Source organism: Pseudopipra pipra, chromosome 5 (assembly GCF_036250125.1).
Source record: "Pseudopipra pipra isolate bDixPip1 chromosome 5, bDixPip1.hap1, whole genome shotgun sequence".
NCBI lineage: Eukaryota > Metazoa > Chordata > Aves > Passeriformes > Pipridae > Pseudopipra > Pseudopipra pipra.
In genome coordinates, this window is record NC_087553.1 from 14,054,106 (window position 1) to 14,069,701 (window position 15,596).

General features: G+C 41.3%; 1 protein-coding gene across 12 annotated transcripts in view; it reads right to left on the reverse strand.

Moving 5' to 3' along the window:
• Positions 1-6,950: 6,950 nt before the first annotated feature.
• Positions 6,951-15,596, reverse strand: part of ERC1 (ELKS/RAB6-interacting/CAST family member 1) — a 273,988-nt gene continuing 265,342 nt past the window's right edge. For all 12 annotated transcript variants that reach the window (XR_010430601.1, XR_010430603.1, XR_010430602.1 and 9 more), the window contains one exon: positions 6,951-7,289. Coding sequence is in view for 8 of the 12 variants with exons in the window: in XM_064654578.1 (XP_064510648.1) it covers positions 7,152-7,289 (138 nt within the window). In the remaining 4 variants the exon portion in view is untranslated. The remainder of the gene's footprint in view (positions 7,290-15,596) is intronic.

Here is a 15,596-nt window from a genome sequence, read left to right on the forward strand (position 1 = left end):
TGTGTCCAGGTTTCACTGGGAACATGCTCAGTAGGACAGTCTTGCTGGCCTTTACACAGCAAGGCTTTCCAGGCATATTACTCTGCAAGATGTGATCCCAACACTGACTTAACGCTGGATGCACATCTGGAATTCAGTCACTTGTTAGCAACGTTTAGGTCACACTGACTTGGAAAACAGGCAGGAGAGAGACAAAGGGAACAACTGGCTGTAAATGCAGTTGTTTTATCTCCGCTTACCTGACCTGTGAGGCCCTGGGATACCCAGGACACTCCTATGATTGACAGTCCCTCACCTTCACCTCACAGGCAGCCCCAGCTGTGTCCATGAGCATCACTAGGCACGTGGTGCAGCCAAAACTCCCAGCAGGGTTGTTCCACTGGCCTCAAATGGGACCTCAAGCTTGGTCTCAGGGAACAGCCACTCAGCCACCTGGCCCTCCTACCTGCCCTCCCATCCTGGGCACGCAGGAGAGGACACCGTGCAAGATACACCGAAATGAAGACACAGGACAGAATTTTTAAATAATTTTATAATTTCCTGATGAACTTAGTCTGTGAATAAAAAAAGAAGAAAAAAAAAATGAACAAAGTGTTTATATTATCAAGGCAAAGTTGAATATAACACAATTTCTTTGCAATTTCATTATCCTGTCAGTAACATGACTCCAGCAATAAAACACATACAAGTTGAAGGCAGCGTGCGCACTTGCATCACGGACATCAATGTCTCCCGCTGCTGTTATTTCAAAAAGGAATTCAAGTACGCTAGATCCCGTCCCCAAAGCCTGTCTCCCCCTCCACTAAAGTGCAACACAACTCTTCCAAAGCAAATGAGGGATCCGTGTCTGTGGAGTGGATGGAGCACCCCACAGAATTATTTTTTAACTCCACAAACAATTTGTGAACCCCGCGTGTGGCTCTCCTCATTTACTGACCTGGAGGGAAACGGCAATTTACTGTTTTAGTGGGCTTGGAGCAGCATGTTGGGCTAGCACAGAAATGATTCCCCTGTTCATGGTCCCGTTGGATTCATCCTCCTTCAGCATCTGAACAAATAAAGGCATCTTACACTAAAGCCTCCCCAGATATACTGTAACGTGTGTGTAAGTAGGGGCCAAACACAGCCACCCCTGGGCAGGCAGGGAGGACTTGGCCTTGTCCATGGAGAGCTGGGAAGATGGGATAGATCAAAGGAACAATGTCTACTCGTAAAAGTTGGCTTCAAATTTGGTTTTGAATACAACTATTTTTTGCCAGTTTCCAAATGAAAAAAAACAACCTTTTGAACAAAAAACCCCACCAAAGCACCAGGAACCTAAAGCATGGATACCTACTTAAAAGCAAAACCAATTGACTTGATTTTTAAGATCTGAACTAAAAGTGCAAAATGGGGACAAATAGCACATGGTGAGTTTGATATTAAAAATACATTCACTTAATGAAATTCTTTACCCAGTCTCATAGGTAAAGCGACTTGTGTTGGGTTTTTTGTTAACGTTTCATGTCAGTTTAACCTCATCTAACCTCCTTTTAAGCAATGCAAGTCTTGGATGCAGCCAGGGCAGAAGGTGGCTGCTAGTCCTTTCCTGCCCCATAACCTGCTGCAGGTATGTGACGAACACTGGATGCAAAGAAATACAACTTCAGTAATGGATCTACACAGAACTACCTGCCCCAGCTCATCTGCACTTGCTTGTGGTCCCTGGTATCAATGGGTGCAATTGAGAAAAAGGAAAATTTGGCCAAAGCATTTGGCCTATTTACATCAGCAGTTCTTATCTTAAGGGACGCCTCTGGTGTTGATAACTGATAATAGAAAAGATTGATTCCCAAAATACTGTTTCATTCTGCCCATTTCTGTCTTACACGTGTACAGTATATACCTGGGAAAGCAGAAATTTATACAGGGTTTGTTTCCTAAGAGGCCAAGGAGCCTTGGACCTCAAAAGCCTGTGAAAGGCAACTGGTTATAATTATAAGCCCACAAATCCTTTTCCGTACAATCCCGAGAGGAGGAGTCATGGCTTTGTTGCTTCTTTACTTGAATTCCTTTTAATGAAATTTATTTTTATATATTTTTTTTAAAACACATCTTTTTCAGTTCTACTACTATCTTTTTTTTTTTTTTTCAATCCGACAACAGACACACATTGTTGGTAACTGCCCCAGCCTTAGGACCACACAGACAATATTGACAAGCAGAAAACAAAACAGGAAAAAAACACCCCTGAAAAAGTCAGGAGAGATACTGATGACAAGGTTACAGCACTCACCACACACACTGGAAAAAGTCAGGATTTCTGTGTTTATGCTTTTGACACTAAAAACTTTTGAAACAGTTTTTCCTCTTTTTTTTTTTTTTTTTTTTTAAAAATAGTCAGCGGACACAGCCATTTTGTTCAGAAGGATCTGCTGTTGCGTAAGGTTCCTTCCATTTATGTGGAAAAAACAATTAAAAACATTATTTTGTTTAAAAACCCCCCCTGACCCTCCTTTTCCTCACCACGCTGACGAGAGGGGTCAGCAGAGCTGGCCTTGCCAGGTGTGATGCCCCGTGACGCCCCGTGCCTGACCCTCCCACCCTGCCGGCTTCGCTGGGGCAGTGTTAGTTATCCACAGCATTCCGCGTCCTCTCCGCTTCCCTCTTCCAGTGCGGACGTCGAGCTGAGTGGAGGCTTCCTTTAAATATCAGATGCCTTGATTGTACTGTTTCCCTTTTGCATTTCATTGGAGTCATTTGAGTCATATGTGTTACTTATGTAGTGAAATTTTTGCTTTAAAATGGTATCAGTGCGTGACTCTGGTCCTTTGCAAAGACCCCTTCAGTGGCAACGATTGGCAATTAGTACAGGAGTGGGGACTCAACCCTGTCAACCTTTATCAGATGTAGAAATTTCCCAACAAATTGAGCACTAGCAGCAGAATGGGTGGGAATTACAGGGCAAATGAAAAGAGATTGCCCCTTTGGTTCAAAAAGCCAAGGTTATGCCTACAAGATTTATGACATTTATGCTCCCTTGTGCAAATTCCTGAGAGCCCCAAAGTACCAGAAAATTTGCTAGAGAAGGGATATTCCAGCCGTGCAACCAGAAACGGCACACGCAGCTTCGTGCATCATGTCGGCCTTTTACCTTCTGTCCCCAGGACTTGGCAAAAACTGGATACTCCAAAGAGGGTTTGGCATTTTATGGAGGGAAAGCTGGTTAAAGGCAGTCAAAATGAGAGAGAATACTAGAAGCTTAGAGCTTCGTTTGGGAGCATGCCAGGCAATTCTTCTTCCAATTGCAAACAGTGCTCATGTCCTCACCCTGCAATTCTAGTGTTGTAATGTCCTTTTAGTGTTTTACATGAGGCTGGATTCAGAGGCAAGTATGGACTTGGACTCGTGGATATCATGAACAAGCATGGTAGCAGTGTCAGCTTTTACACTTTACATGGGCCTCAGGCTTCAGTTATTTTTTAGCCCAAACCCTTCTAAAATGACCTATTTAATTTTCTACAGACAGCTCCTTGTGTCCTTACGTCTCTCAGTTTCTCTACAAATGACAGACTGGAAGAAAAAAAGTAATATTAAAGCAATTAAAACTTTCTCAGCTCCCATAGAAAATGGAACTTCATTCAACAGGAGAAGAAAAAGCAAGTTTCCCAAGGGCCCCTGGGAAGGGCCCCTGATTTCCTAGGGCCGCTGCACTGCAGGACTGCTGTGCTGGAAAACTGTCTGCATCTGCCTGGCTGCTGACACTTGGGTATTAGATCTTAAAAGAGCAGTGGTGGGTTAGGCAACTGGATGAGCATTGCAGTGTATGCACACATGTGGCTATTCTGCCACGTGCCCGACACGCAATCCCACGATGGGTTATGATAATAAAATCCCTTTGTTGCCCTAAGGCCAATGGTGCAGCACTCCACATGTGTGAAAGGAAAAAGCTTGCAGTGGCCACATTCGGCATTAAATCGTGGCCAGCAGCACCTCCCAAATCCCAAAGTTCCTCAAGCTATTCACCTCAAGATCTCTGTCGACACAGGATCAGAGAGATTACCTGAAAGGGTTCAGTGGAGATCAAGTTGGATCAAGACTGTTCCTAAATGAGATCTGCTCTCTCCCTGAAAGCACTTTGTAGAGGTCTAAGATCAATGTTTAAGATGGGAAGCCCAGAAGATCTAGAAGATAACAGCAGTTAACGAGAAAAATCACAAAGGCCCAACAATCCAGATGGGAGGAACAGCAGGTGTGTGGCTGGGAGATAAAGGACCAAATGGCCAGTGTGAAAACTAGCCAGGCTTGACAAATCCTCTCTGGGAAGAGGCTGGGAGATGTGTAAACAGTGAGCTTCACCTGGCTGCCGACGCACAGATCCTGCACGCGCTGCCATGACAGCACCGTGCCTTTGGCTGGGGCACTTTGAACTGCAGAAACACAGCCACCAACTTAGTCAGAGATGCAGAAGAACCAGCACTTCCCTGTGATGTGTGGACACTGCAGTAAAGCAAGGGAACTGAAATAACAGCCCAAAGCGACCGCCCCTCGTTCCTGTTCCCATCCCCTCCCCCTGTCCCTGCCTGCAGCAGGAACGTTATCAAGGAACATCTCAGTAAGAGGTTTACAAGCAGGAGTCATTTGAACCATCGATAAGAGAAATTCCACAGCTTCTCACAGAGGAAGGATTGTTTTACAGCAGGGAACCAGGGCAGCTGGAGATTTGACCATATAAGTTAATGAGATAGTCAGGAGGGGTGGCGGTGGCCCGATGATGTTTGGCTGATGGCTCTGATGCTTTTACAGGCGGCATTAAATTCCTCGAGTGAGTAATTAGGGGTGATGAAGAAAAAGCAAGAGGAAAGATTTCAAAACAACAGCTCCTATCGAAAGGTTCTGACTCAAATAATGGGACCGAAGGGGTGGCTCTGGGATGAGGCACGGCTCAGCCGTACGTACAGTCACTGTCTGCACGCCTTCCGGTGCTCCCCCCCATCCACACATCCAGGTTCCCATTACTCTCCTCAGCCACGACAAAAAAATAAAAAGCTTGAGACACAGGCTGACTTGCAAAGCACTGGCAGTTCAAAACATGGAAGAGGTGTGAATCACCCCTTTCTGGAGACTTACATATTTCTTCCTAGTAGACACCATGGCTATGGGTCCAGTACTTTCTGCTGAATCATTACAGTAGAATCAATTGGGATGTGATTTATTTTAAATCAGTTATTTTTCAATAGAGTCTACAGGTATATAAGGTTTCAGCTTTGCCTGATTTTCAGTGCTTGTTTGGAAAAAAATACAGGGTACATCTTCCCTTACTCAAACTTTTGTTGATTTCCTTTCTATTGGAAGCAATTGGTCACTTCTAAAGACAAAAATAAGGAGTGAAAGACCTACAGGGGAGCTGTGCTGTGGATTTGAAAGACATAAGAAATGTAGTCTTCCTGAAAGGGCCTGGAACATTTTCCTTAGCATAACAGTTTAGTGATTAAGCTCAAAATGTAGTAAGTCATATGGAATTAAACTGCAGACTCTGAATGGGAGGTTTACTGAGAGGGTTCATAATTAGCTAGTGACTAGAAAACCAAGATTTCTTCCACTGCTGTGTTGATATTTGGTCTCCTTCCACCCTCCCCTTGTTCTCTTAAGTAATATGAGACAGGCAAAGGGGAACAACTCCTTTAAGGAGCACATGGGGACGTGTTAAAGGGTTCTGTCCTGCAGATGCCCCCAGACACACATAACCACTGGTGGCCAGGAAAAAAACGTGTCTCCCCATTAATGCATAGTCCAAGAATGAACACCCAAGTCCTACTCACAAAATAGGATTCTGACTTGGTACCACAATGACAAACTGACCTGGTATTTCAGGTCATATTACCTATCAGCAGGGGCTTTAACGAGTGTCAAAGATGGATGGGAATAAGACTAAGGCCTCTCATATACATATAAGAATTGCACTGGTTTAAGTAAAGCTGTGATTTTACACCTATCTACTCAGCTGGGTGCCAACTCCAGCAGAGATGATCCTCTCATAAGAATGGGTTATTGCTCTGAACTCAAACTCATTCCTTGTCAACCTATGCTAAACCAAAATAAATTAAATTATAATTATAGTAAGAACTATGTTACTGATTTACCTAACTTAGCTTTAAAATTATACTTTTAAGTTGAATGATGCAATTCTCTCATTTACAAAACCTAAGACTACTCTGATGACAGCTAATGTTCACAAAACTATGGCCTGAAAAATTGGCAGTGGACAAACTATACAATTTGAAGCTGGGAGCTGATCTGTTGACCACACCTGCTTGAAGGGAGAGAGCTCTCTATAAAATAAGAACTTAGGAGACACAGGCTTCTGATGAGAAACCTCATCTAAATCCCCCCCAAAAATCAACAGATGAAAACAGTCACCTTAACAAATGCCCCACCTAGCACGTCAGAATCAGACCAGTGAACAACAAAAATCCAAGTTAAGTAAACAGAAAGTACCAGTACGCCTACCTTGTTTCCCAGCTGCTAGATGAAATGACTAACAGGAACAAGTAGGGAAACTTTCCTTTCCTCTCTCTGTTATTTAAGAACATAAGGAACATTGAGACAGGCAGCGAGACCCGAGCTAGCTACCTGATGCTGGCCAGTCACAAGCCATAATCAGAGCACGCTCAGGTTTGGTTTTAGCACTATGAAACTCAGGCTTTCAGCTTTTATGAAAACAAAAAAAAAAAAAAAAGAAAGAAAGAATGAAAAAAGCAACATATGAATGAAAGGCAAGGGCTACCCTTCTGCGACCTTGTGGAGAACTAAAGCTGCTTGTGTCCAGTGGATCCCCTCTGCTTTGCTCAGTAGACTTGGAAAAGCTCTGCTTAGCTTTATCCCAAAGTCACCATCAACAAAGTCAATGGGGAATCGTTGCAGAAAGGCAGTGAGCAGATGAATGCAGAAATGACTAATTAATCATGGGCTGGAAGAACCTAGAGAGCGTGTAGTTTTTTAGAGTTGTTTTGTTTTTTTTTTTTCTTTTTGCTTTTGTTTTCTTTGTAAAAGGTGCACCAGAAGTTTCAATTCCGTTTTCTGTCTTTCACGCTGCTCTCCGCTCTTACGGCTCCTTGGACTGACTGGGCTTGGCCACTGGTGTGCTGCTCCAGTGGGGCTGGTGGCCGAGGTCATGACGACTCCTCGAGCGTGTTGACGACTTGCTCCAGGATGTCAGGGCAGTGATCCGCTATCTGCTGTAAGATGGCATTGGCAAACTCCTGCAGCTCCGCGCTCTCCTTCTCCCCCTTTTCCAACTCATCATGAAGCTGCAAGAAACACACAGAGGCATGGTCATTCCCTGCTATTCAGTGGGGCCACTGTATCACAGACCTGGCCAGCAGGCTCAGCTCTAAGATAAAACACCACTTTTAGAAAGGGGAGCTGGTAGAGGTGTAACACTCTGGGCACTTCCGGAATCAGCATCTTCCCTTGGGGACCCTCTTTAGTTCACTTTTTCATTCTATGGGACCAGGTTTGTGACCTTCCCAGTTAAGGCCATGTCCACATGGGAAAACTAACCACCTTAATTACTCCTGAATACACAGTACTATGATAAATATGAGAAAAACTTCCTGTGTGAATGTTTTTCTAAAAGCAACCATATTCCAGAAGCAATACAGCAGTTTGTTAGTATATTACTTTAAATAATTTGACTTCTATTCATGAACAACAGGATGTTTCATAGGTCATTACTTCAGGATTATTTCTTATACAAAATCAATGGGAATGTTACATAATTATACAGAATACACTCAGAGTTAACCAGAATTCTAATTTTTCTGTGGAATTACTAATTTTCAGAGACTGTCTGTCCTAACTCAGTCATAAGATGACTACACACAATTGCAGTGGAACATACACAATTTTTGTTTACTAACTCTGCATTTCCTGTTGGATCATTCATTTTCAGATCACTTGGCTCATAACAGGACATGAAATTTTAAACTTTATATTATTCACTCAGCCCACAGTTTATAAACAGTTTCCCCAACAAGTGGTGTTACAAACCATGTCACACAACATACTGCAATATATGCAAACACAGCTTTTAGCTCTGAGCCTGATGCCATTGCCAGAATTAGGGGCCCACAGAGACTTAATAAAGAGCAGGAAACATCTGCCTTCAGCAACCTGTTTATCTGCCCAGCAATTGATAAAGTCCATGCTGGCCTGTGAACTGTGTAAAATCCAAGTAATGCTGTAATTTGTGCAAGCATTTAAGGGATTACTGTACTCACAGCGGTCTAAGGATCTAGGAACAAGGAGAACAGCACCTCTTACTAGACCAGATGATAAGGATAGCTAGATAGATTGGATAAGCCTCCAAGTAGACAGCCCTTTCATTACTATATATCAAAAATCCTTTATTTTTTCAGTCATATGATTTTCTTCTAACAAAGTATATTCCCTATGAATATATGACAAACATATATAGGTGGATTCTGAAGTTTATTCCAAGCTTCTGCATCCAAAGTTCGTTGTCATTTTGAACAGCTGTAACCAACTACCTTATCTTATTTGAACCTTCTTTTAATTTTTTTCCACTTTAATATTATCTGTAACATTTCTTATTCCTAACTGATTAATATTTGTATTGGAACTCTACTGTGTTAATATATGACAAAGAAAGAATGTCAAACTGGCAGTTTTCATGCCTGAAAGGATAACTGTTCATCAGTATACACATTTCTTGATCTGCGTTTTGCACTTCTGTTACACTGTTCAATGTAGGTTTTAAAAGGACAGAACTATCAGGCAGCAGCTCAACAGGGATCATTTTACCACTGTAAGAGCACAATGCAGTGGCAAAGGTCAGATTTCTACAATTAAAATTCTAACCAGATACAACAGTACATCTCTGTTTAGTGATGGTATCGAGCAAAGCACAGGAGATTGTTTCTGCAAAAAACACTGCATAAAAACAAACAGCCTAAGAACGACTACAGAATAAACATAAACGCTTTTTAAGGAAGTTATGGTACAGACTTCTATAGACAAAAGTGCGAGAAAGGAAATTAAAAGGGTGAGCCTGCTACACTGTTCCCTTTACTAGGCAGGGTAGCATATAGTAAATTATTTGGGCTTTGCGTGCTGAATGTTGGTTTAATGTGTTCTTATGTGCTTTGTTCCTACTGGCTGCAGTACTCACAGCGCAGCCACATGAACCCGAGAGGGGCTCCTGCCAAGAATCACAATGCAAGAGCAACCTGATCCCGCTCTGCGGAGTGACATGAGCCGGGGAAGTGGGGAAAACGAGAGGGAGGGGAGCACTCCGGGCTCTGTAAGGGCTCCCGGGGGAGAAGGGGGGGAATTCGGCAGTAACCCATAATGGTTCAGAAATGGCACGCTGTGGATAGGTGATTAGCCCGGGTCCAACAGCCTGGCAGAGTTATTAGTCAGAAATTTGCAATGGATGGATAAGCCTAGGAGAGGTCCAGTCAGCAAGCAAGATTGAAAGAGTCAGAAAAGCCAGCTAGGAGCAGTGCTGGATATTAAAAGTCAGGAGATTGGGATTCAGGGACTACCTCTGAGTTTCAGGTTGCTCAGTCTAGTGAAATCCCAGCAATCCAGGCAGCCTGCAAACCACCTCACTGCTGGTGCGTTCATGGTTTGAGCCTTCAACTCTGAGACAGGGCTGCCTTGTGGCTTCCTGGGCCAGGGCAAAGATTTCACAGTGCCATTCATCAGAAGGGTGGGAGGCCATGGAGGCTGGGAGAGAGGAGGCAACGGGAGAAGCAGCCTACAGTGTAATTCTCCTTTTCTTATCTGGCACCTGCAAGGGTCCTGAGCTCTCGGTCCGCAGGAGGAGAACCAGGAGAGGGCAGTGTTAGCAGGGAAAGCAGAGGTCCTGCACCATCACCACCTGCCCAGCCAGCATCCCTCCTCCTGGCCTTTCAGCCAAATCCTCCAGGTGAAGCTCCAGGAAAGGACAAAACAATTAAATTAATCAAATATGAAAGCACCTCTAAGAGATTAAGCTCTGAAACTGAAAGGAGGTTGGTGAACAAAGAAGAATCCTGCAGGATTCTGTCTTCAGCAAGGCAGTACTTCAATGTCAGTGAAATCTTGGTTTCTTGCTGTACTGGTCAGCACTTCTGTATTTATAAGATGCCTTATAAAATCAAGATAAACCCAACAAAATAAGCCCATGCCAAAGCTAATAAATCAAATGCAATCAAACAAAAGCAACCAACTTAGAGGAAGAAAATACTTCCAAGAAATGAATTTTTGACCATCAAGAGCCCAAAAGGAGATGGCTCTGAATGCTGAAGGCCAGCAACAATACTTTGCAAATTAGCACAGACAGAAAGTCTACACAGCTGGCTGGCAGATGTCTGTGATGAAATGTCCTGGAAAAAAGTAGCAATGATAGCCTTGAGTTTGCTAGCTTCAGAACATCTAGGTTTAATAATGTGATTTCTGCTTCAACAAAGACATCTTAATTGACTATATGGCTGGTGGCAGCATTTCTAGATCCTATATGTCATCTCCATTTACGTCATTCCCCTCAGAAACAGCTGTGAGCAGCATACGTCAGTCCTCATTCAGGCAAGGCCCTTAATGGGGAACATCCAGTTCTCAACGGTATAACTTGATTCACCTGGATGTTCGGCAGTCCAAATTTTAGGGAAGTTTCTTTAAAGGTATTATGCAGGTCTGCTCCTGGTTTCCTAGATTTTCTTCTTGCGAGTGCAAACAGAAATGGTGTTATCTTCCCCATGCCATTTTTCTATGAAAATAAAGGAGTGCCAACAGTCCTTTTTTGCAGGCATTTTCAGCTGAGGATATGAGGAAATTCATTCACTTGTCTCACAGAAATGACCAAAAAAGAGAAGGAAAGGCCAGAGATGTTTGTCTAGTTGAAGGCAAGTAAAAATAGACAGCTCAGAAAGAAAAGGATAGCAAGGACCCCAGAAGTGCTTCACAGTATTTATCTTTGGACAGAAGAACAGAAAGGACCTTCAGCATCTCAGGGGAATGAAAGCTTGCAGATAATCTGCCACAGATTCAGACACTTTTCAACACTGCTGCCTTCCTTCCTGGGTTTACAGCAAGTCATGATAGGAATACTTTTCCTTTTATAGTTAAACTCCATCAGTGAAAAAAAATCCCTAACAATTCAACATGAAGTTAGCTTTTCTGTTGCAAGATATTTCAGAACTTATTTAAAGAGTAGCTGACATTTAGAGAGAAGACAACTTCATAGTTAAGAAATAGGATGCTACGGTTTTATATGCACACCAGATGAATCGTGGTGCTGCTCCACAGAACTTTTGTGGCCTTTGCTTATTCCATAACATAAACAAGGCAACATTAAGCTAAGATCCTTTAAAATTTATTTATATGGAGAAGGTTTACTCCCCAGTGGGATTTTTCTCTTGTTAACAATTCCACAAAAACACTGATGAATAAAGGCAAACACAAGCTAAGGGCAGAAAAACTGAATTCAGAATATGAAATGCTTGTAGAGCAGCACAAAAACAATGTTAAGGGGAGGACTTCTATTAGGCTACAATACTGGGATGTGGAACTATGTTTCTCCAAAGCTTAAGTGTTTCTCAATCAGGTTATGGTTAGTCTGAAAAATACATTTAGAGCTTAATGTAAACATCAATAAGAAATTAAACTGATTAAATCTTAACCTTTGTTTTGTCTCAAAATAAGTTAAACTTCACTGTATCTCAGGCAAATGGACAAAAGCTTTTGCATCTACCAAGACTAACCAGCGTAAATACGTATGTTTGAAATAGTGAGAACTAATTATACATAAACCTTTATTTGTCAACTGTATACCTATCAAATGGCCAAAAGAAAGGGTTCAGAATACAGAAATGCAGTCTGACAAGCTTTAAAAACAAACAAACAAACAAAAAAAGTAAACCCTTTAATATTTCTGCTCTATCTGGAAATTTTGTTTTCATGCTAGCTGTTTCAAAATATTTAAAAAACATGCATTTAAAAATTAAACTAAGATTTCAAATTAAACAGTCTTGTCTTTTTAAATTATGCAAACTTTAAAAGTATGTTTTAAATATATTTAAATATACTTGATTAGATTTTGCAACCAATTTTGACAAAAAACCCTCAAAAAGTTTGCTGAGGGCTCTTGTACCATATATTTGAAATAGCTCTGCACGTGGGATTTATCCTGCATTTCTGAGCATCTCTAAGCTCTGTGAACAGCAGAAATCTTATTATTTCCTTGGTAAGGAAGGAATTTCAAGATTATTTAAATGGGAAGGAGTAAAATCCATCCTTGTAAGTTATAGTTAGCATTTCACTGGAGAAGTTTTTCTGCAAATCTGGCACTTGCAGGCAATATGTCCATCCTCCAGCAACAGCAGCAATCTTTTCACAGTCAGAGGACAATTTGCTGCTCATGTAAATTCTGTTGTACATTATACACTGAAAATTAATGCAGCTATAAGTGTACAGAACGTTGTTATTTTGTGGCTAAACAGAACAAATAGCAACTATTACATGTACCACATTTAAAAGACGTGTAGATGTGGCACTTAGGGACATGGTTTAGCGGTAGGGTTGGCAGTGTTGGGTTAATGGTTGCACTTGATGATCTTAGAGGTCTTTTCCAACCTAAATGATGGCTGCTTCTCCTCATTTCAACTGCAATGCACTGTGCCAGTTTATTCTCCTGAATAAACTCTCCAGATTGCTTGACACTGCCAGGATTACTCTGTGCTGCACCCTTCGTGCTGGGCCTGCACTTTGCTGCTTGCTTTCTCTGCTGATGAACTGGGGCTCCACATCCCCACAGGGCCTTCTGCCTGTTTAGTCAAGGCAGTACCCAACACAGGGAAAATTCACCTGTCTACAAAGCAAATCTTAAATAGCTCTCCTATATGCCCTAGCTGATGAGTTTTGGAAAAACTTTTAAACAGCTAGGACAGAGGACTGGTGGGCGTTTATGGTCTTGTACCTGCATGGTGCAAAACAGAGAAGAAAGGGCAAGGCTGGGAGTACTATTCAAGTACTCCATAAGTTGGCCATATCCACAATGCCGTAACTTCACCCATTTTTATTTGTGCATGGAATTGCTAATTTTAATGAAAATATATCCTATCAATCATTATCACTAACTATTCCTAACTGGGAAGAAAATAAAAAGCCAAGCAGAATCCACAGCAGTAGCTCAGCACCAGCTTTCACAAGGACCATGGTGTCAGAACAAGGACCAGTGTAACAGAACTTGTTACTAAGAGCAAAACATATGGAGAGGTGAGCTGTCCTTGAAAAAACAAGGTAATAGCTTGGGCTGCTACAACATCTGCTTGTAGGAACTGCTTGAAATGAGGCCACATTAATTTTTTGAGACACCACACACACATACACAACACTTGAGCATGTCCTGAAACCAATGTTTTTCAATTTATATCTCTTCTCAAGTCAGGAATAGTTAAAGATACTGATTGATAGTATATATTTTAATTAAAACTAGCAATTTCATGCACAAATAAAAATGAATAATGTTATGGCATTATGGACACGGTCAACTTAAAGATAATGTTTGTGACTTTAATCAGTATTTAAGAACTATGGCACTGATCCCAAGTTCTCATCCTCACGCAAAAGATTAAATATAAAAGTTTAAAGTACTATAAAATGTAAAATTTTAGAGAGTTTCTATATACATTACTTTCTCCACTAAACTCAGGAAATACATTTGCACGCAAAGAAGGATATAAATGGTTGTAATTATTACTTCTAATTTCTAACAGAGACCAGAAGGGGACTGTTTAACTTTAAAATACATTATGCATTCCCATAAGATTACAAATTAAAAATAAATGACATAAATCAGGTGGGGAAGATAACAAGCTGATGGAAGAGCAGTCAGAGAAGGAAGACAGGGTAAAATTGAAGAAATAGAGTAATTTAGAATGACTAAATGCAAAATATATCAGAGAAATTTCTTTACAGAAACTAAGTAAGTTGAGTAATTTCTTATAGATGATACAGAAGTAAGAAAACAAATGGGATCTGAATAAAGAAGCAGACAGGAGCCTTATAACATTGCTATTTGTAATTTAGAGTAAAGCTTATTCCACTAACAATATTGCTTGTATCAAAATATGTTTTCAATATTTTTGAAATTTAGCAAGAAAATATGCAATTTTAAAATGAAATTTGACAGCTACATATATGCACTTTGGTGTCCTTTCATACGAAAAGATGAACATCACTTTGCTGAGAGTGAAACGTGAATTATGTGCAATGTAAATTATGCTCCTTGGAAACAAGCCATGACTATTTAGCTTATACAGCAGGTTCTGAGTGATACAGTGAGGTGACATTATCACCTTTTTCCTTCCTCTGCTTCGAGCAGCTGAGCAGAAAAGACATTCCTGATTTCTTGAGAGAGGATTAGTAAGTAGGAATCTCTAGAAGGTCTGTTCTTTGGCTGAAGCTGGTACACAGGGAGAGGGAAGTATAAAGGCTCTTCTGTGATCATAAAGATTTTTCAAAAGTGCCTCTCAGTAATTCAGCGAAGCAGCCATGGGTGCAACACTGTGTTAGTAGAGGGGTGAGACGCTCTCAGAGCAGGTGACTTCTGAGAGAGCATCTCATGGAAATGCATCTGCCCAGGTCTTAAAGGCTGCTGTCCATGTCCAGGTCACAGCACAAATGCTGCCAGAAACACCTCTGGGGAAAGAGGGACAGACTGATTGTGTGGGGAAAAAAAATGGAGTTTGGGGGCCAGCAGAAACTGGCAGGACAACCAGCAGCCTGGATGAAGTCAGGACATGCTGGGTATGGCTGGAAAGAGCCACTGATGGCAGAGAGCCAGGGAGAAAAATGCCTCCTACTCCTTGGGTTAAAAAAGTTATCTTAATTGTATAGGTCCTCTGCTGTTGGAAGAAGTGGTGTTTTTCAGAATGTCACTGCAGGACCTATTGAAAATAAGAGGCTCTCCACATTATGATGTTCTGCACATTTTGAAGATGGATTTAGAGCAGTAAGAAACATTTCTAATAGTCCATAAACTATTAACAAAACAAACACTGTTGACTGCTTCTAATATGTTGTTGCTCTGTTTTGTTGTTTCTTTTTACTTTCTCACACTGCTGCCTTTCCACCACAGCACAGTACACCACCTCTGACACACTGAAATGACATTTTTCAGCAAATTCCTGTTTCTACTCCATTCTTTTCCTTTGTAAAGATAAGAGCAAAACAAAGCCCAAACTATAAATAAAAACGTGGACCATATAATTATGTTCTTAATGTAATTTCCTTTAATACAGGAATGAAATCCTGGACTTAGAGGCAACTATCTGAAACATGAAACGTAGCAGTAGTTCTACAGAGCTCAAGAATATTACCATAATGATACCTTTAGGACAAAGCGAAAGAAAATATTGCATTTAATAGAAATTGCTAGGATAATGCAATTACTCATAATGAATGAATGGAATTTGTATTTCTTGGTGTCGAGATTTGGAAAATTCTTCCTTCCTTGTGGTAACTTCAGTTTTTTAATAAGAAAAGTCAAATTGGACATGAACTGGTTGAAGGAGGACAGTTTCAGAAATGGTACTGGCTACTTATTTGGG